Source organism: Saccostrea cucullata, unplaced genomic scaffold (assembly GCF_032062105.1).
Source record: "Saccostrea cucullata isolate Sc308-1 unplaced genomic scaffold, CSIRO_AGI_Scuc_v1 ctg4751, whole genome shotgun sequence".
In the NCBI taxonomy this organism is placed as follows: Eukaryota; Metazoa; Mollusca; class Bivalvia; order Ostreida; family Ostreidae; genus Saccostrea; species Saccostrea cuccullata.
This window is the reverse complement of record NW_026925009.1, coordinates 74517-97178: the sequence shown is the minus strand read 5'-3', so window position 1 is coordinate 97178 and position 22662 is coordinate 74517. Positions and strand designations below refer to the sequence as shown.

Here is a 22662-nt window from a genome sequence, read left to right as displayed (position 1 = left end):
GGGAGGCACATGATACATGGTGCGTTTAATATAATAAAGGGTTGATTCAATATATTAAATGGTTACCATTCATTGTCAAAGTGTGAAACGTACATAGCAAATGGTGTCTTCAATATAATATTGAGTCGGTTTATTTTGTTAAAAAGTCACCACTACTTGTTTTAGGGTGAAACGTGTGTAATAAATGGTGTGTTCAGTATATTAAAGGGTTGGTTCAGTATATCAAAGGATCAACACTCATTGATATAAAGTGAAATGCATGGAATAAATAGTGTGTTCAATATAATAAAGGGTCAATTCTTATATTAAATTGTCGCTTCCTTGTCTTAAATGGTCTCCACACCTTGTTATAAGGTGAACAGTACATAATAAATGGTGTGTAAAGTATAATAAAGGGTTGGTTCGGTATATCAAAGTGTCACCACACATTGTTATAAGGTGAAATGCACAAAATAAATGGTGTGTTCAGTATAATAAAGGGTTGATTCAGTATATCAAAGGGTCACCACACCTTGTTATAAGGTGAAATGCACAAAATAAATGGTGTGTTCAGTATAATAAAGGGTTGATTCAGTATATCAAAGGGTCACCACACCTTGTTATAAGGTGAAATGCACAAAATAAATGGTGTGTTCAGTATAATAAAGGGTCGGTTTATTATGTTATTTTGTCAATGCGCTTTGTAATAAGGTCAGATTTACACAATCAATGGTGTGTTCAATATAATAAAGGGAAGGTTCACTATGTCAAAAGGTCAGTGTTGCATTTCAAACGGTGTCTTTGTGATGAAGTAATGACACCATGTTATATAGTGGAAAAAAATTGATGTACATCTACATGTATTTTTTTATTTATTAGTATCTCCAGTTCAGAGGTATATATCAAAAATCATGTCAAATTCTGAAATGGGTATGGTGCTTGAAAAACTTGACTTAAATGGTGTTTTACACAATTTCTTGACGCAAAAGATTTCACCTGATATCATTTGTTTGTTGTCCAGTCAAGAACTACGGGAGTTGGGTGTAACTGATAGAGGGGATATGGTAAAACTCAGAAATGAATGTGTGCGGTACGGCATAAAAAAACCAAACAAAGTAAGCAGCATCTGTGGACCGTCTGCATTTGACATTCCAAAAGACTTGATACAAAATCTAATTGAGGAAGATTTTTTAATATCTGATATCGCAAAGCTTTTATCGGTGTCGGAAAGAACTTTGTATCGCAGAATGCAACAATTTAACATTTCCAAATTAAAATTCTCAGACTGCACGGATGATGAACTTGACATTTATGTGGCAAATTTGATTTTAGAATTTCCATTTTGTGGTGAAAGTTTCCTTGGTCAGATTTTGAGGAGAAGAGGTACACATGTGCAAAGGTACAGACTAAGGGAGAGCATAAATCGTGTCGATAACCAAGGTGTAAGCGAGAGGAAAAAGGGTTGTCTCAAGAGGAGAGTATACAATGTACAAGGACCAAATCACCTTTGGCACATTGACACGAATCATAAATTAATAAGATGGAATTTAATAATTGCTGGGGGGATAGACGGTTTCAGTCGTCTAATTATGTTCTTAAAATGTCTAGACAACAACAAAGCCGATTCATTGCTTCAAGTATTTTTGGAAGGAGTCCACTCATTTGGGATTCCCCTAAGAGTAAGGTCAGATAAAGGCTTGGAAAATGTGGCCATTGCAGACTTTATGATACAAAAGAGAGGGACTAGTCGTGGAAGTATGATAACGGGGAAAAGCGTTCATAACCAACGTATTGAGCGTTTGTGGAGGGATGTTTACACTGGCGTTTTGTGTTTCTACTACCATTTGTTTTATCATATGGAGGATGAAGGAATCCTTGATCCTTTAAATGACTGCCATATCGCTGCTCTCCAGTATACATTCATCCCTCATATTAACAACAAACTCAAAGTATGGAGAGAAGCATGGGCACATCACAGGATCAGAACAGTGAAGTCCTCCCCAATCAATATGTGGATTTCAGGAGAATTGCAGAATGCCATTGGATTAGATGATGAGGACATTGAGATGTATGGTGTTGAAGGGTCACTAGAATCCAGTGAGAATTTGGAGTTAGAGGACACCAGACCTGTACTTCATTCTGTGTTGTCTCATGTAGTAAATGACCATTGTCGCATCGAGTTAAATGAAAGTACCCCAAATAACAGCACATGGATTAACACTGACAGTGGGATTCAGATGTATTTACGAGTATTGGAAATTATAAATAGAAACAATATGTAATTATTTGCTGAACAAGTCTCTATATTGTACTTAAAAGTGAAAAAAACACTTAATATACCTTGTCATAAAATAAAATAAGTCAAGCATTCAGATATTTTATTTAAATTCAATCAAAACAATTTGTGAAAAAATATAGAGCAAAGAAAAATTCAAAGTCAGTTTTGACGATTTTAAATTGATTATAGAATAGTAATCCCTTTCAAGGAATACTCCACTTAAAACTGCAGTGGAGCAAATCAATATATGTTTTATTTTTGGTGTACAATTTGATTAAACTAGTATTGCAACAAATATTATAAAATCAACTAGAACTGTCCAATACGGACAAATAACCCCGCTGGGTTTTTCAGAGAAGGTGCCAATTCAAATTTAATTCAATTCAAAATTACTTTGTGGATCTGGAGGTGTTCACTATTTACTTACAAAAATTTACAGTGAAATATAATTGCTCATTATGTTTCTTTATAAATGAAACAAAAGTGCAACCAAATGAAACATCAATACTAATGTACATTGTAATTCCCTTGTAACATTTTTTGTTATTTCTGCATTAAAGAAAAATAGTGAAATTATGTGTCATGACACTCTGCAAAGTGATTGTTGAAAAAAAAATCATACAAAATCAAATTAATCTTGATATGTCAAATTCATTTTGAAAATAAAGAGCTGGTTATCCAGTAATGAAGTGCTTCGACAGACAATAAATTACGAATAAGAGAATAAGAGAAGAGAGATCTTTAATTCTTGTGCCTTATTCCCTGGAGATTAGAAAACACACACGCTTGATAAGAGATATGCCTGAACAACTTACAACACCAAACTCATTAATTTATCTTTAACTGGATGCATGTCCAGTCATTATTCCCAAGAGACAAATGATTTTACTTTATCTTCTGTGTAATGTAAAAACTGTTTTAAACACTTGATGATGTTTCTTTTTTTAGTTTTAATGAGTTGTTTTAAGCTGTAGTTCACAATTTGAACTGATATTCTAGATTCTATGTCTAAAACCTTATACATGAGCCCAAAATGAACAAGTCAATTAAAATAAAAAATAAAACCTGTAAAATGCAGAAAAATGGACAAATAAAGTTTAAAATTCCAGGTGCACACCTTCATATGGTGAATAGGTGTACAAAGAGGTAGAGCCACTTTATGCATAAAATGGCCCTGTCCTTTTATCAATTAATAAACTTTCACCCTCTTTCCAATTTCATATATCAAAATAAAGTAGAGACTTATTGCCTTCATTTTCCATATTGAAATTTCCTTTTGAGAATCTAAGTAATGCAACACAGGTTTTGAGAAAATTCAGTGTTCTTTGATTTTGCAGAAAACATGCATATTTGACAACCTTCAGCAAAGAATAAAAGTATGAGCACAGCCAACGATCCAAAAATTAAAACATGTTTTTTAATCTTCAGAAATAGATCTTTCATAATGTTGTTGGACATTTTGGATCAGAGGTTGTGCTCTATATGAAAAATGGAAAAATTGCTTCAATTTTAGGCTATTTTTAAGCAAATTTACATGATATGGGGAAAGTGACGCATTTTGTGACGTCATAATGCATTGACGAGAGGGAAAATTACGTCATGATTTATAGATACATAGTCACAAATAGCCTAAGTGATAAATACTAGGTTCTCAACCTAAACTGATCAGTTTTGATTTTTTTTAAGAAATTCAAAGGGGAAATCGGCCCCTACGTTGCTCTTCCTCTTTTCAGATAAATCCTTGCAATAGCTTGTGAGAAACGGTCTGCACAAGACCACAAAATAAAAATGAAACAAAAGGCCCATGGGCCACATCGCTCACCTGAGCACTAAGGGTAGAAAAAAGGAGAAATGGCTTTTTATTGTAAAGTTTTTGGCCCCTCCCTACCCCCAGGGGTCATGATTTGAACAAACTTGAATCTACACTACCTGAGCATGCTTCCATATAAATATGATGAATAATGGCTTTGTCATTCTTGAGAAAAAGATTTTTAAAGAATTTTCCTATATATTTCTATGTAAAACTTTGGTCGGCCACTTTGGCCCCGCCCTAACCCCGGGGGTCATGATTTGAACAAACTTGAATTAACACTACCTGAGAATGCTTTCATATAAGTATGATGAATTATGGCTTTGTCATTCTTGAGAAAAAGATTTTTAAAGAATTTTCCTATACATTTCTATGTAAAACTTCGGTCGGCCATTTTGACCCCGCCCTACTCCCGGGGGTCATGATTTGAACAAACTTGAATCTATGCTAACTGAAGATGTTTCCTTATAAGTTTCATCTTTCCTGGCACAGTGGTTCTTGAGAAGAAGATTTTAAAAAGATGCCACCAAATTTTCATTAATTCCCAATTATCTCCCCTTGAATGAGGGTGTGGCCCTTCATTTGAACAAACTTGAATCCCCTTCACCCAAGGATACTTTGTGGCAAGTTTGATTGAAATTGGCCAAGCTGTTCTTGAGAAGAAGTCGAAAATGTGAAAAGTTTACAGACAGACGGACGGACGCCGGACAAAATGTGATCAGAAAAGCACACTTGAGCTTTCAGCTCAGGTGAGCTAAAAACACCTGTAAAATTCAAAACAATCATCCAATCATAATGAAAATATCAGATGCACACCTTCATATGGTGAATAATGTGTGTATAAATTTTCAGACAAATCCTTACAATAGTTTCTGAGTAATGGTCCGGACAAAATCTCGTCTACAGACAGACAGACGGACATGGTGATTCCAATATACCCCCCCCCCCCTAAACTTCATTTACAGGGGGTATAATTATTTTCATTCATCAACAGGTGCTAAGAAAATGTTGTTTATAAGAGTATAAAACTAGCAGCTCAAATATAATCTGTTTGACATTTGAAAAAAAAATCTCTATCTCCTTGAAGCATTCAAATACAGTGCATGTACATATTTTCCAAGTCTCATATGCCAACATAAAGCTTGCACTTTTAATAACTGTGTATTAAAATGCAAAGTTATTGTTACATAGCTTAAAGCCTAAAAGTTTTGATAGGCTTTCTATTAACTGATATAAGAAAAAATTAGAAGCAAAATACAAGATACCCATAGGCCACATTGCTCACCTGAGCATTGAATCTAAGAAAAAAAGCTTAACTCACTTCAGTATTGAAAAGCTTACAACAAATGCATAAAAAATGCTAGCATATGAGGTGTTAAAATGCTATCCTTAAATAAAAACCAGAAGTCTCTGTTGAGAATGAAGCTCTACTGGTTTGTACTTATAGCAATGGGAGAGAAAAGTACTTAAGCACTTGGGAATTGGAACTTCACAACAGCAATAAATAGAATAATGATCCTTGATTAAGTCTCTCTAAGTTCTAAGTGTAGTCTACTTGTGTGCCAAGTTATATTGAAATCAGACCAAAATTGTAGGAAGAGTAACATTTTAAAAGAATTTCACAGAAATTTCTATTTTTAGTAACTACGGCAACACTGTTCATCGAAATCAAAAACTGAATTATGTATCTTAGTGTAGTTTACTTGTGCGCCAAGTTATATTGAAATTAGACCAGAAGGAGTAGCGTTTTGAAAGAATTTTAAAGAAATTTCTATTTTTAGTAAACCATGGCAACACTGTTCATCGAATTCAAAAACCGATATACAGAATTATGTATCTTAGTGTTGTCTACCTGTGTGCCAAGTAATGTTGAAATCAGACCAAAACTTTAGGAGGAGTAGCATTTTGAAAAATTGTTTACAGACAGACAGACAGACTGACGGACACATTACTATCGCATAAGCTCTTCTCGTCTCTGACCAGTAGAGCTAAAAATGAAAATGTGAAAAATATTTCTCACAAGATAAAATCTGGTAAATATTCAAATCTAAATTCCTGACCAACATGGGAACCATGAGGAATAACTTTAAGATTGTTAAAAAGTCTTAGACCAAATGAAAAAAATAGGTGAGGTTCCGGTTACCCATCAATAAAAAACAGGTAGGTAGGTAGGAATTTTTTTTACGAAATGATATTTTTTTTAAAAAATTTCTTCTTAATACCTATTACTACTTTCCAGGTAGCATTTAGACGGGGAATAATATACTAGTCAACATTGGTGGATTCCCATAGTTATGAAAATCCCCCCCCCCCCTGGTCATTTTCCTGTAGGGGTCATTATTCGTCTTTAGACTGGCTGAAACACAAACTAATACCAGAAACCAATGGAAAGGGAGAAAGTTTTGGTGATAAATTGGAAATTGCCAAAGAAAAAAATTAGGATCAGGGGTGAGAAATAGGGAAGGAAGGGTAGCCGGAACCACACATATATTTTTTTTATTTAGCTAACCAAAAACTCTCTACATGTATACAGATATTCACTGTAACCCATAAAAATTGTTGCAAAATGCATAGTCGTACAGAGAGAAAAGTTCTTGATCATCAGGTAAATTTGAGTCTGTTCCAACTCTTGCACGGGGCAAAGTAAGACAGTTTATGCATGTATTAGCCGTTGGGATATATGACTGGTCTACTTCCACAAAACGGATACTTGGTTGGATTTTAAATCCAAGGACAGGTTCCTCATCCGTACCAGATATGAACTGCAATATACTTCCAAGACAGAGATTTTCCCTTCGGCCACCTGTTATGAGAAATTAATATAATATTCATCAAGATGTTATAAAGTCTTATAAAAAAGAAGTTAATATTTCTATATGCATATTTTGATATTTAACTGCAATTGCAGAATAAGGAACAACAAAGCATATGAGATACACATAAACATAACAAAAACATAAAAATATATTTTAGGAAAATTTTCCTGCATGTACACATGGAAAACAATTCAAAACATGAAATGCACAAAGTCATCGGCTCCTTAAGGAAAATCAGTGTAGTCAGTATCGAGTTTGATTTCTGTTTTGCAAAAGTCAATATCTTATGTCCAATTGAACCTGGGACTTATTAACCTTACAGTAGCCTTCTACTCCTCAATGTAAATAAGTATACTTAGTTTAATGAATATCAAATGAAGAGTTCATTTTTTAGAAGTCAATACTTCCTTCTGTGCAGTTCTATCTTTGACTTCTGACCTTGCGATTTCAAAATTAATAATTGTTATCATCAGTTGTTCAGTGAGGTAAGAGTGTATTACATTTGATGTCTGTCAAACAGAGTTCTTATAGATATTGAGCATGCAGACAATACTTGTTCTGTCAACATACTGATCCAAGGGCAGACAGGTGGAAAGCACTATGCCCCCCTTTTTAAACAAGAGACCCATGGGCCTCATCCAGCAACAATCTTCTAACCATTGAATTTGGTCCATGTTTTAAACCACAGGCCTTGACATTCACAATTTGAATGAGGCACATTGTTCATTATAATTATACATCAAGCATGCTTAGTTTGGTTACTTAATACCAATAAACATAGCAAGGGAACAAAACATGAGGCCCATGAGCCACATCGCTCACATGAGCTAAACAAGAGGCCCAGGGGCCACAGCGCTCACCTGAGCACATCGGGCTTGAATGTTAACCCCCCCCCCTTTCCAGGCAACTGTTCATCATTTGAACAAACTAGAATCTACACTACCTGAGGATGATTCCATATAAATATCACTAATCATAGCTATGAAGTACTTGAAAAGAAGATTTTAAAAGGTTTCTCTATATATCCCTTTAGAGTAAAACTTGGGTCGGCCATTTTGGCCCCACCCTTGCCCCGGGGGTCATGATTTGAACAAACTTGAATCTACACTACCTGAGGATGATTCCACATGAGTTTCATCTTTCCTGGCCCAGTGGTTCTGGATATATTTGTCTGAAGAAGATTTTTATGTAAAAATGCCATTAATTTTTAATAAATTCATGATTATCTCCCCTTGGAAAAGGGCGTGGCCCTTATATTTTATCTTTCCTGAACAAACTCTAAATCCCCTTTTACCCAAGGATACTTTGTGCCAAGTTTGGTTGAAGATTAATGTGTGCTACAATTAGGATTGACCCAGTGGTTCTTGAGAAGAAGATGAAAATGTGAAAAGTTTACGACGACGACAATGACAACAACAGACAACGGACAAATTTTGATCAGAAAAGCTCACTTGAGCCTTTGGCTCAGGTGAGCTAAAAACGCAGAAATCAGTTTATTATTGAAAAGTTAAAACCCAAAAGTGGTCACAATCAATCTTTAATGGGGAGTGGGTATGATTTGAACAAACTTGAATCTACACTTACTAGGGATGCTTGCATATTTCTTTTACTATCTGTGGCTTTATTGCCCTTTACATTTGAACTTACATTGTGACCCCACCCTACCCCCAGGGTTCATGATTTTAACAAACTTGAATTTACACTACCTGAGGATGCTTCCATATAAATGTGACTAATCATGGCTTAACTACATGTATTCTTGAGAAGAAGTTTTTTAAACAATTTTTCTATATATTTCTATGCAAAAATTTGATCAGCCATTGTGGCCCTAACCTACCCCAGGGGTCATTTTTTGAACAAACTTGAATCTACACTACCTGCTTCCCAAAAAGTTTCATCTTTCCTGGCACAGTGGTTCTTGAGAAGAAGATTTTTAAAACATACCACCAAATTTTCACTATTTCTAAATTATCTCCCCTTGAATGAGGGCTTGCCCCTTCATTTGAACAAACTTGAATCCCCTTCATCCAAGGATACTTTGTGCCAAATTTGGTTGAAATTGGCCCAGTGGTTTTAGAGATTTAGTCGAAAATGTGAAAAGTTTACAGACAGATGGACGCCAGACAAAATGTGATCAGAAAAGCTCAAACTCACTTGTGCTTTCAGATCAGGTGAGCTAAAAACAGATTTGAACTAATCAGTTATATTCAGCAATAATAAGTAGTGCCCTGACCCCACAGGAACCTCTTACCCTGGAGCAGCACATATTTTGCAATTTTAGAAAAGGTTCCCTTGCTTATCATAAATGTTTGATTAAAACCCAAGAGCAGATTTCAAGGCATTAATTTATTTATAGTATATAATAAGCGCCCCATCCTAACACCAGAACCCCATACTGTATCCCTGAAAAAGCTTTGAAATTCACAAGTCTGCACAAATAACCATTGCTTATCCTAGATATGAAGGTAGTTTATCTCCTCAATACCCATGTGCAAAGGAGATTTTTCAAAGAATTAATGCATTTTCACTATAAACAATCATGCCATCAGTTTGACTGCTTGATGTCCAGAGGTAAAGATGAATATGACAGCCTTTTTTCCATATAAAACTTAAATTTAAATGTAAAAACTCACTGGCAACTTCTCTGAGGTATCTCAGGAATGCCGAGTAGGCATTCCTTTCAAGTGCGTTCTTGTTTGTACCCTCTGTGTCAAATTCTGCTCTTAACAGAGTTGTAATTCGCCGAAACGTTAAAGTAACAGTCGTGGGATGGAATAGAAATACAAAACTCGGCATCTGCCTGCATAGCTGCAAAAAACAGGACTATTTTTGAAAATGTTCAAGATCCTCATGTTTGCTCTCAAAATGGAATGTGCTATGATCATCCATGCCCCAAGACCATAAACTGAGCACAGACTTAAGTCAAAAGTGTTTTAAAGAAATCATTCAAGATACTTTTATCAAAATTCATATGTTGATACACATTGATGTAAGCAATTAAACTGCATCAATATTTTTTACCTTGACTTTTCATTTGACCTTGACTGCATTTTTATAAAATTGTGTTCATTAGTAAGTTTTAAAGAAACCATAACATTTTTTTCAACTTCATGATACATACTGATGAAAGCTTTTCAAATGCAACAACATTTTTTGACCTAGGTCTCTCCTTTGACCTTGGCCTCACTTTTCTGAAATTAGTGTCAAACTTCATATGCTGATACATCATCACACATACTGATGTAAGCAATTCAACTACATCATTATTCCAATATATTCTGATGAAATTTCATTCACTAATACAAATTTTCATGTTGCATTACTACATGTAATATACCTTCGACAGGGCATTAATGTCTTATGGACTTTTTTCTAGTTTTCATTATTAGATTTTCTATATCGCTAACAGAAAATATTACAAGAAATTCTCCAGCACTTGCTTTTGTTACTATTTCAAATATTTTAAAGATTTTTCATATATCACGTATTCAGTATAATATTGAATGGTAAACACCTCATATATTCCCAGCGAGTTAAGCCCTTTCCTCAGTTCAGATATACATGGGTTGGAGGGTTCTGTTGAATCTGCAAACAGTTCTCTGAGAATGTCTTCAGACATCATTCTAGGGATTTTTCCATTTTGTAAAATGCTTAGTGCTGGAAATGATGGAAAAAAAATTTCAGTTTTGATCCTTAGAAAACTTTGGAACATAAGTTATGTTTCTATAAAAAAAAAAATTCAAGGCCCATGGGCCACTATGCTAATCTGAGTCACCTAAGCCCTGCTTTTCAAGTCATGCTGTTCTTTAGATTATTATGGTCAAAATACATGTATAGGAATTAAGATGTAAACTACTAAACGGTCCAGCTTTAGGTGTTATGAGACAGTTTGTACATGTATTATCATCTTTTATTACATACTCTGGCTGATATTCCTGTCTCAGGGTGATAAAGGATTTGATATGGAAAAGGGTTTGTATTTTTTCTATATATACCTGGTAGCATATATGGTATTATACCAGTAAATTTTTTTTTGTACAGATGACTTTTCCAGTTTTGTGAATAAATCAGTTATTATTCAACATACATCATTGATTTGTACCAAAATTTAACTTTGATTCCATTAGATAAAAAGCTCACCAAAAATTTTGCCAACAGTTTCATATTCCTTTGCGAGCACAACTCTAAGGCCATGTTCAAAGTATTTCTGCTGAATTTCTATCAGGATGAGCCTAAAAAACTCTTTCCGAGGGCCTCCATAATCTGCTGCAACCTGTCAAATTGAAAATATTCTGCTATTTACCACGTATGTTTTAGATAAGATCATAATGCAATAATCAACATCCATTTTAAATATATTTGGATAAAATGAGGAACTACTTCTTATTGATTGATAATATTCTCATAATCCAGGGTTCCTGAGTCAACATGTTGCCGTTTGACCCCTAGCAAATTTCATTCCATATTCATGAGGTGACTGTAGCCACATTTTTGAAAAAAAAATTACAAGTCTTGATTGTTTTTCTTAGCTTTCAACCAATCACATTAAACCATTTTATCATAAACAACTTGTTACACATACATTTCCAGTGTCAAGTGCATCCTTAATATCTAAATATTTATGAAGCTTTAATTTGATTGGACAGGTGCTTTTCAATGAGAGAAGCAAGCCCACAGATATTGAATGAAATATATCAGGTCCAACGAAGTATAATTTTCTTGAAAGAAATTATTGATAAAATGCCTTGAGTAAGGTGAAATGTTGCAAAAGCTGTAAGAATTCTGGAATATATAATAGATGGAGAGGTTTTCTGTTATAATTATTTGCATTTTATTTATTGCAGGCTTGTCTTTAAAAATACTGTACCTCATTGTAGAATTGCACCTCCAGAGTAAGACTGAGATTGGATGGGGGAATAGCACGAATTTCATCAAAAGCTGTCTCCAATAGCTGATTTCTGTCGACCATAATGTAACTGGTTTCGCCCTCATTGGCCTGAGTGACATCTTCTATATCCAGTGGTCTTCCTCTTAATATTTCATGTTGTAACTTTTTCAAAATCTCAACAGGGTCTGTTATATTATTCAGCTTGCAGAAGGTAACTATTTGGTTTATAGTATCTGATATGGTATGCTCTGTTGAGATAACTGGTACATGTACTTCAACTTCTTGGATAGGTTCAATGACCATGACATGTGATTCACTTAATGGCGGTGCATCCACTTGTGATACAGGTACAACATTACTTGAAGTGTGACTTATTTCAATGAAGTCCAGTTCATTTACCGGTATTGGTGATGTCTGTGTTATTGCTGCATCAACATATACTGATTCAGCTTCAGTTAAAGAAGGAAGTATTTCTTCTAATTCTCCATAGCAAATATCAACATGCTCTCTCAATTGCATAATAGGATATTCAACTTTGCAACGTTCACATACAGCTTTCACTGCATTACTTGGCTCTTGATTCAATTTTTTATTTTTTGTTGGCAGATTTTTCTGAATGGGTCTTATATATATAGTTGACTGTGTATTGACATTTTTTTGCAGCTCCTTAGCATTCCAGTCACAATCTATAATTTTGAGGTCTCTACAATTTTGACTACTTCTGAGGAGTTCAAATCCCCCTGCTTCCCTAAGTTCTGGAAATCCAACAGTTTCATTAGTGTCTGTATTCATTTCTGATGACATTATCTTTTCAATCACAGTTTGTTCATCATCATCTCTGTTTAGTTTTATTTTTTTCCTCCCTAGACCTGCATTATTCAGAACTTCTTTTTCACTTGTTGTTGGGACACATTTTTGTTCTTTGTCCGCCAAGCAAATGAAATTATGTGTGACACCACGCACTGACTTTCTTTTCCCCCTACCCTTTTGTTTATTACTGGTACCCCTTGCATAGCCAAATAATCTGGATCTTTCCAACAGAATTTCTCTTGCCGAGGAAGGACGACCAGTAGATGCATGTTGCTCGCCTTCCCTGTTCTCTGTGGTTTGATTTGCCTGCAAATATAAGTTTACCATTACAGTATTTACACATGAAAAGAGGCCAAGGGGCCACATTGCTCACCTGAGCACTTTGGTAAGGTAAATGCAAAAATCAGTTCACTATTGAAAAGTTTTTATTAAATATAATTTAATATTATTTGGGTGATGGGGGTGGGTTGTATTTAAACAAACTTAAATCTACACTTTCTAAGGATTAAAATTACACATAATGGCTTTACAGCTTACTGGGATGCAAATGTTTATTGATATATAGCCTTTACATTTCTTTGTATAAATGTGATCCATGTTAATGGCTGGCTCCTCTAGTCAAATGTTTTGCTCTTGTAAAGAATTTGAAAGATTTTTCCTATGTGTTCCTATTTAACCTTTGATCCGCCATTGTGCCCCCACCCTATCCTCTGCCGTCATGATTTGAACGAACTTGAATCTACACCACTAGAGGATGCTTCAATATAACTATGACCAAACATCTTGATCATTGCTTTGCTGTTCTTGAGAAGATTTTTAACTTCCCCATGTATTCCTATCTGTTATACTTTGATTCCCCACTTTGTGCCCCCAACCTAACCCTGGTGGTCATGATTTGTAGAAACTTGAATCTACACTACCTGAAGTTACTTCCACATGAGTTTTATTTTTCATGGCCCAGTGGTTCTTAATTGAGATTTTTTTCAGAGTGTTAATAAGATGCAATAAATTTTTCACAAATCCATAATTATCTCCCCTTACAAGAGGGTGTGGCCTTCATTGAAACAAATTTGAATCTCCTTCACCCAAGAATACTCTGTGCCAAGTTTGGTCAAAATTGGCCCAGTGGTTCTTCAGAAGATGAAAATATGAAAAGTTTACAATGACGACGACAATACCAGTGACAGACAACAGACATATGTTGATCAGAAAAGCTCAATTGAGCCTTTGGCTCAGCTAGGTGAGCTAATAAATCTAATTCAGATAAATAATTTACACAACGATACTGTACACTACCTGAATGCAAAGTTTCATGCTGAATATATATATAATTGCTTATAATCTAAATACGCATTTTTGAGGGGTTAAATTTCATGGTTGGTTGATGATCTATTCACTTCAGTAGTAATTTATCTGACTACTGTATACAGGGTTATTTTCACCCCGTTTTATCATGTTTATTTTCGCCCTTTTGCACTTGCGAACTATTTCACCTCGTTCTAATACTTTTGTTTAAGAAATAATGCTGTGTAATTTGAATTCGCACCATTTTAAATTCACCCAATCAGGAAGAGGGCGAAAGGGGCGAAAATAAAACGGGGGCGAAAATTTCCCTGTATACAGTAATTGCATTTTGTGATGGATATAAATTTGTGGGTCTCTTCATACCTTGAAAACAATGAAAAATACACACAGTTCATTTCTGCTCCTGCATTTCTTGAGAATTTACCTCATTTGAGTTAATTGAGTGATTTAACTTGCATATGTGGGGAAATAATTTTACAAATAGTGGCCAGCTGGCCTAGTAAATATATTTTTCAATTCAAAACTTTTTTTAATTACATACATGTAAGTCTACTAGTTTTCAACTTATGAGAAAGACAGGATTTTTTCTATATTTGGCAATTACATCTTAATATTAGCCTAAAAGGTCATCTTCGCTAGTCAAGCTACTGGTTTCCGATCCGAAAGCTACTATAGATTTAGGATAGGAAATCCTTGGCTAGCGAAGATGACCTTCAGAGCGACACACCTTCTACCCAAGAAATATCAGCTGACAAACATGCGCGGATCTAGAGAGGGGGGGTTGGGGGGTCAGGACCCCCTGGAATTTGCAAGGTTAAAAAATGTGTATACTAAAGCAAGAGAAAAGTCATCTTGAACCCACCTTGGAAAACACAGAGTCAGACCCTCCTTGTAGACACGAATTTTGTGAAATGGGTATTAAAAGTGAATTAAGAGATTTGAGGCAACAGAAGTCACCAAATAACACCCCCTCCCCCCCCCCTCCCCCCTCATACTTGCCAACCTCCAGCATGTAAAAATTTGGTCATGACCAGATTTGGAAAGTAAAAATCTGGTCATAATGCTTAACGACATTCACGACATATTTACCATGATTAAATTTTATACATATATACCAAGTATTTGTGTATTTAGAATTAATTTATTGAAAAAGGATTTAATTTTCAATGACAAAAAATTCATACATAATTTGCTTTAATTTACATGTGAAAAATGAAAATTGAAGGTTTCATATTTCAGTATTGCCCCGAAAGTGCATTTTTTTTAAAAAGCCTTTCAGTTTCTGCTAAATTTGAAAGTATACCCATTTCAGTTTTGAAGTTGTTTTTCCTTTCTCTTAATTAATTAACTACTGCAACATGTTTTAAATTTGAAGTTAGGCATACACTCTCTTTGATCACTTTATTTTCTCTAGAATGAAAGTTTTTTTCCCCAAGATTCCTTGATTCGTTTCTCTTGTTCTTGGTTCAATCAGAGACATATATGTGTTTCCCATATCGAAAATAAATATAAAAATAATAGATTAAAATAATACAAAAATGATACAAAAAAAGTATATTTTTAATGACCAAATTTGGAACCCTTTTTATCTTGGTTCCAAATTAGGTCAAAAATAATACACTTTCTTAGAAATGAAACACAAAAAAATATATTTTTAATATACTTTATTTCTCAGTAAAAATACAAAAATAATACACTTGATGTATTTTTTCTCTATTATTTGGAGCACCTTGAAAAAAACAGATAGGAAAATAATACAAAATGTATTAATTTTGTATCAGTCTATTATTTCTGTATTATTTGGAGCACCTTGAAAAAAATAGGAAAATAATACAAAATGTATTAATTTTGTATCAGTCTATTATTTCTGTATTATTTGAAGCACCTTGAAAAAAAATAGGAAAATAATACAAAATGTATTAATTTTGTATCAGTCTATTATTTCTGTATCATTTGGAGCACCTTGAAAAAAAAAAAAAAAGGAAAATAATACAAAATGTATTAATTTTGTATCAGTCTATTATTTCTGTATTATTTGGAGCACCTTGAAAATTAAAATAGGAAAATAATACAAAATGTATTAATTTTGTATCAGTCTATTATTTCTGTATTATTTGGAGCACCTTGAAAAAAAAAATAGGGAAATAATACAAAATGTATTAATTTTGTATCAGTCTATTATTTCTGTATTAAAATCGCATTTAAAACAAAAAAATCTAAAAATAATACATTCTGAAAAATACAAAAAAAAGAAATGTCTTTAGATTACTGATTTAGTTACTTTTTGTGCAATTATCTTGATCTTTTCTGTCTTACATACAGTATTCACTCTTCAATTGTCCTCATTTCTAAGTCATGTTTTATCAATCTTATTGTCTTTGTAAATTGTACATTTATAATGAGATATGAATTCAAAAGTCTAGATCTTCTCTCTGCTTTGGGGTTTCTTTTGCACAGCACTTTACTTTGTTGAAGAAGTACATCTCCAGTTTTCTCACTGTCATCCTGCTTGGTCCTGCATAATCTACAAAATAGAATATCAAAAAGTACCGAGGTGTATCAAAATTAGATGCACAGACACACACAAAAAGAAATCTTCACATGATTAGCTGATATTGTCAATGTTACACACCTGTAATGCCTCAAGGGGTGGGTGTCCTATTCCTCTATAACTAATCAGCTTTTCTTCTATGGCTCTGCAGAGGCACTCAAACTGTAAAAGTAATGATGCTGATAAATGTTTTGCAGAACAGGTAGAAATACAGAGCATTAAAAAATGAAAATATAAAACTGCCAATACACCTGATTGGAATTTTTCATGGCAAAATATTCTACAAATTGAGCCATTATCCCCCCCCCCCCCTTTATTGGGGGGGGGGGGGTCATTTGATTTGAAATCTTAAAGTGATATTGGGCAAGGGAAATACAGATCATCATATATTGATATAAAAAATAATTAGTTTGTGCCAAAAAAATCTTTCTTATCACCTTCTTCTCAAGTCATTTTTGAAATAAATTATAAGTATGCTAAACCATAAATCCATGAAGTTTAGTTGCAATGATTACCCCCCCCCCCCCTTCACATTTCAAAATTTGAATGGTTGTATGCCAAGATGATTTTATCTGTTATTATTCCATGTTTAGGCCTGAGGGATAGGGTTAAATTAATTTTTAAGTCATTTTTGGTCCATGTAAATAATATCATTTGCCATTGAAAGCCCGTAATTATCCATACAATTCAAGATAGAAAGTAGCATTACAAAACTCTCTTTCGCCACAAATCCAATATATCTGCATTTAATTTGACCTACTATAAATTGTTTATAAAAGATAACATTTATTAATCTACATTTCACATTTTAAAAATTGAAACTACTGTGCTATTTTATGTAAATTCTTACCGCATATGGCGTTGTTTACACCAGGAAAGCCAGGGCATGATGCTTGAAAAACGCCAACCTCCTTCCGTTTTCGCTTTTCTTTGTTTATAAATGTGATCCATGCTAACATGCTGTAGCTAAACATCTATTTTCTACCAATTTCATCGGCGAATACTAGCTAAATTTTATTAAACATCACCAACTCTCTCAATTCGGTTCGTCGATCTATTTTTCAAAATGGCGTGGGTAAATTACCGTTAACCAATCAGAGAAAAGCAAAGAAAAATTTTAAAATCTGACCAATCAAATAGCTCCTTATTTACGAAGATTGCCGATTTTTAAATATAAAATATTTTTAACAGTCTAAGGAAATTTACTTATGTACGAAGTCTAATAAGTAATATGGAATCAATATAATAAACCCTTGATAATTACTAGAATAATTATTAGGAATCATTTCTTATAATCGTTATTTTTGTTTTTAAGAAATTTTCCGATTACAGATGAGAAAGATTTCTGGTCAGCCATATTGTTTTGTTTTTGTTTTTTTAATCACTAGTATACAAGTTGACCCGTATAATAGACCATAAAGTTCAAGAAGAAGGGTCAATTTAGTGTTAAATCTAAAGCAAAATAGCAAGGCACAGAGCCATGCCCCCTTTTCTCGGCGCCATGTCCTATTTTCCTAACAAAAAATTAATAAATATTCCCAGTGTAGGCAATATTCCTTAGCTGTTCTGTTTATTCAGTGCATACTGATAATCTCTTGTTTACATAACGCAACCAAGTGTGAATTCACGACAGGAAATCACTTCACGCTTGAACACAAGCACACAGCCACCTGGCTAATTAACATGCCTCAGGCTGTCAGGGTAGAAGATTTAACTTGAGAAACTGTCATTTGATTGCATTGATTATGCAAGAATTAGCCCAAGATCAAAGATAATTAACTTGTAAATTATTAACTAATTAACATCAGGATCGTTTTTTTTTTAAACTGAGAGTAGAATTAAACACAGAGTTGAAGAAAAACTGATATTTTATCTGAATAAAACCATCTTACATTACAACTACTAGAATAATTAAATTGACTGTACTACTACATAAATAACACAGTCCAAGCAGGTTAAAAAAATTAATACTTCCAAACTTTAATAATTTTTGCACATGTTTCAGCTAACTTTCTCTAGTGTAAATATCTATCTTAAACACACTGATAATTTAAATTAGGAAACCTACTACTTGCACATCCCTTTCTAGACTTGAACATTGTCAGCTCATTTCTTGAAAGTTATTTAGGATAATTTGAATATGATTCCTGCTCTGAGTGAAAAAAAAATGCACATATATACTAAAATCTGAAGAAAACATCGTATGCATGGTAATAGCTAGTTGGGACTTTCCATGTGCACAGGTAAATCACGTAATTTCTGAATTGTAGTATGATGCAATCATTTGTTAGCCTGCAAGACCACCTGTTGTGTGATAGATGTAAACACGTGAAAGATGTAAACCCGCTGAAAAGTCAATGTAAACCCGCTGTAAAATCTTCATGCCCAAGACGGAAATATTTCTCTGGATTACCACTGATTGAGATTAACATAAATTTTAGTACCAATTAATTATTTAAGTTCTATATAATTGGATACCAAGATTCCTGAAAAAAATATATAATAAAAATTTTCTAAGTACCGGGTATGCTATAAACTTATAAAAAAAAGCAGCAGACATTTTGCAAGGAATTTCTCTAAAATTTATAAAGTTCATAGAGACAAACGTAAATAGAAAATATGTCTAAATTTAACCCCCCCCCCCTAACAACAAAAAGAAATAGAGACCAAATATATGGAATTTTCTGTAAATGTACTAAAATCAAATTTGATACAAAAAATACTGACTGTCTTTCTGTAAAATTACCAAGTCCAAATTTAATATAAAAATAATACAGTCTAACTGTAAGGTCTTTTCTATAAATTTACAAAGTCCAAATTTAATATAAAAATAATACAGACAAACTCTGTAAAATTACTAAGTCTAAATTTGATATAAAAATAATACAGACAAACTGTCTGTAAAATTATTAAGTCCAAATTTAATACAGAAATGATACAGTCTAACTGTATAGACTTTTCTGTAAAATTACTAAGTTCAAATTTGATACAGAAAAAATACATGTGGAAAAAAATAAGTCCTGAAAAAATACAAAAATAATACACTGAAAATAATCTAAGTCCAAAAAAATACAAAAATAATATACTGTACAAAATCAAAGTCAAATTTTAATACAAAAATGATATACTGAATTTTTTGTGATAGGAAAATAATATATTTTTTCTGTATTATTTTAAGAAAGTACAAAAATGAATGTATTAAAAATATATTAAAAATATACTTTTCTGTATTATTTTTTGATATGGGTTGGTTCAATTTGTTCCTGTTGGTCCTGATATTAATGATCTAGTTCTATTGGAGGCCATTTTAATTGACTTCTAACATTCATTTGTTGTCAAAACAACACCCAGTTAATTGTTTACACTTGCACAGATAATTAAGGACCCTCTCTACACAAGTGCAATTTTTTTTGGGACATTGAGTAAAATATATCGTATAAAGCATGTAAAGGAGTTAATATTGAGCTTATTTATTCAATTATCACTGTTTTGTGCCTGGCATTTACCCCCGGGAAAAATGTTCAAAGACAACACAGTATCAGTGAATTTGAAAAGAAATCACTATTAATTACTTCAATAGAGAAAATACATGTAAATAAAATGTTTAGTTAATTTATCTTGGCCTTTTAAAATGTTATGAATCCTTGGATTATTTACAAATTGGGTAATGTATTGTAAAATTCTTTTTTTTATGATTTAGATCTAGGGGCAGATCACTCGAATTGCAGAAAAATACCTTACAATCACAACTCTTTCATGTGCAGTGTAGAGGGAGGGTTCTTAATCCATCCGACCATAGGCATTGTTTACGTAGATCTAAGCTTGGGTTTTAACTGGAAGTTAAAAGTGCAACCTAATTTACTAACCAAATCCGGAAATCTGGAGTTTTCGGGTTGTTCGGCAAAAATCGGGTGATAAGCATGACCCGCCGGGTCATAAAAAATAATTGGGTTACAGGTTGAAAATCGGGTGAGACCCGACGAAATCTGGTGAGTTGGAAACTATGCCCCCCCCCCTTCCCACGAAATAGGTTTTTGATGTTTGTGCGAGTTTAGGGGGTTTTTGTTTGTTTTGTTTTTTCTACCTTGTCAAGAAATTTCTGGGTTGAATTTTTTTAAATTATATTGCCCAATATCACAATGTGCATAAAATTATATAATATAAACAATTTATGAGGTTTTTTTTTTTTGACTACTTTCACTCACGGACTCTTACTGACTTTCACACAGTCTCATTCTTTAGATCGATCATGATAATGATAACAATTAATTAACCAGGTAATTTTCCCTCTTTGTCCTACCAAATATAAGTGGGTGTAGCAGAAATATTTACGGAAAAATCGTTATGGAATAAACATTATGAAATAAAGGAGGCTGTATAATTGTCAGAATAAAGATGCTTCCAAGACCACAATAGCCAGTATAAAAAAGTAAAGTTGGTTGAATTATTAAGGAATATGAGCATGTTGGGCCACAATAATATGCCGGCCGAAGGGAAATTTTGTTAATTTGGGTCTACTGAAAACTATCTATATTTCAAAAAGCTAGGACATATCAACATAGAGACATCATAGTAACACAGCCAACAAGTTAATTAATCGGCCAAATACCGATCGGAAAAAGAGCGCCTCACTAGACACGTCCGCCCCCCCCCCCCCCCCCAGGCCCCTGCGAACGCTTTTTTTTTTTTGGACTAGGGTGGACCACCCCACCCCATCCCCGAAAAAAAATCTGGATCCGCAACTGACAGCGTTTGATAATGCTCTGCCTATTCAAGTTGTGAGCCGGACACGAGAAAAGCTAACAGACAAACAGACTGACATTTATTCTATGATATAATACGCCCTGTCTAAGACGGGCCAACATTTTTTTTAAGTGTTTTAAAAATAGGCTACCTCACCTGTTTTAGAGAAGCCTCCGAAAGTCTCCTGATTCGATGTCTGTCTCCAATTGTTGCAACGCCAAGGCGGATTAAATCTCCATCGGAGAGAGAAGCTATCATAGGGACATCAATTCTTTCGGATTTGAATTTTTCTGATAGAGTCCCTAGCCCAATCTCTCTTAGTATCGCGTCCATATTTCAACATGTTCAAAGTAAGACAGTGTCGAGGAGTTCGGTTTCCCGCGTCCTTCAATTTGAGAGATTCCGAACGGCTGCTGCTTTATTTTCTGAACCATTTATTTTCTCGGTATTACTCGATATTCTTTAATAATCACTTCACAGCGTGGAATAAACACCGATTAATATTTCTTTCACGGAGTCTAATCCTATAAGTTAACCATTTAACATAAATTAAGGACAATATAATATTTATCAGACACTCAGTATACGAGTAGTCGACCATTTAACATATCAAACCGACCCGTTGTTATATTTGACCGACCCGTTATTATATCGAATGCACCATTTAATTTGTATACTTCACCCTATAACAAGTAGCAGCGACCATTTAACATATCAAACCGACCCGTTGTTATATCAAACCGACCCGTTGTTATATCGAATGCACCATTTAATTTGTATACTTCACCCTATAACAAGTAGCGGCGACCATTTAACATATCAAACCGACCCGTTGTTATATCAAACCGACCCGTTGTTATATCGAATGCACCATTTAATTTGTATACTTCACCCTATAACAAGTAGCGGCGACCATTTAACATATCAAACCGACCCGTTGTTATATCAAACCGACCCATTGTTATATCGAATGCACCATTTAATTTGTATACTTCACCCTATAACAAGTAGCGGCGACCATTTAACATATCAAACCGACCCGTTGTTATATCAAACCGACACGTTGTTATATCGAATGCACCATTTAATTTGTATACTTCACCCTATAACAAGTAGCGGCGACCATTTAACATATTAAACCGACCCGTTATTATATCGAATGCACCATTTAATTCGTATACTTCACCCTACAACAAGTAGCGTCGACCATTGAACACATTAAACCAACTCTGTATTATATTGAATGCACCATTTATTTTGAATCCTTCACAGTATAATAAGAAGAGGTGATCATTTAACATAGTAAACAGACCCTTTATTATATTATACACACTATTTATTATGTATCTTTCACCGTAAAACAAGGAGTGGTGACCATTTAACATAAAGAACCGACCCTTTATTATATTAAATACACCATGTATTATGTGCGCTTTACCCTTTAACAAGGAGTGGAGACCATTTATTATATTAATTCAACCC

At 33.8% G+C, this 22662-nt stretch overlaps 2 protein-coding genes across 2 annotated transcripts in view; one reads left to right on the top strand and one right to left on the bottom strand.

The window, feature by feature from the left end:
• The window catches only part of LOC134267802 (uncharacterized), an 85705-nt gene that overhangs the window by 38555 nt on the left and 24488 nt on the right, over window positions 1-22662 (top strand). The window lies entirely within an intron of this gene.
• LOC134267801 (uncharacterized) lies at window positions 5904-21411 on the bottom strand. Its single transcript, XM_062750005.1, has 6 exons — window positions 21337-21411; window positions 11751-12887; window positions 11024-11156; window positions 10398-10540; window positions 9517-9691; window positions 5904-6870 (listed from the first exon to the last, which is right to left on the bottom strand). The coding sequence occupies exons 2-6, from the start codon at window positions 12573-12575 to the stop codon at window positions 6605-6607; spliced, it is 1542 nt and encodes a 513-aa protein (XP_062605989.1). The 5' UTR covers window positions 12576-12887; window positions 21337-21411; the 3' UTR covers window positions 5904-6604.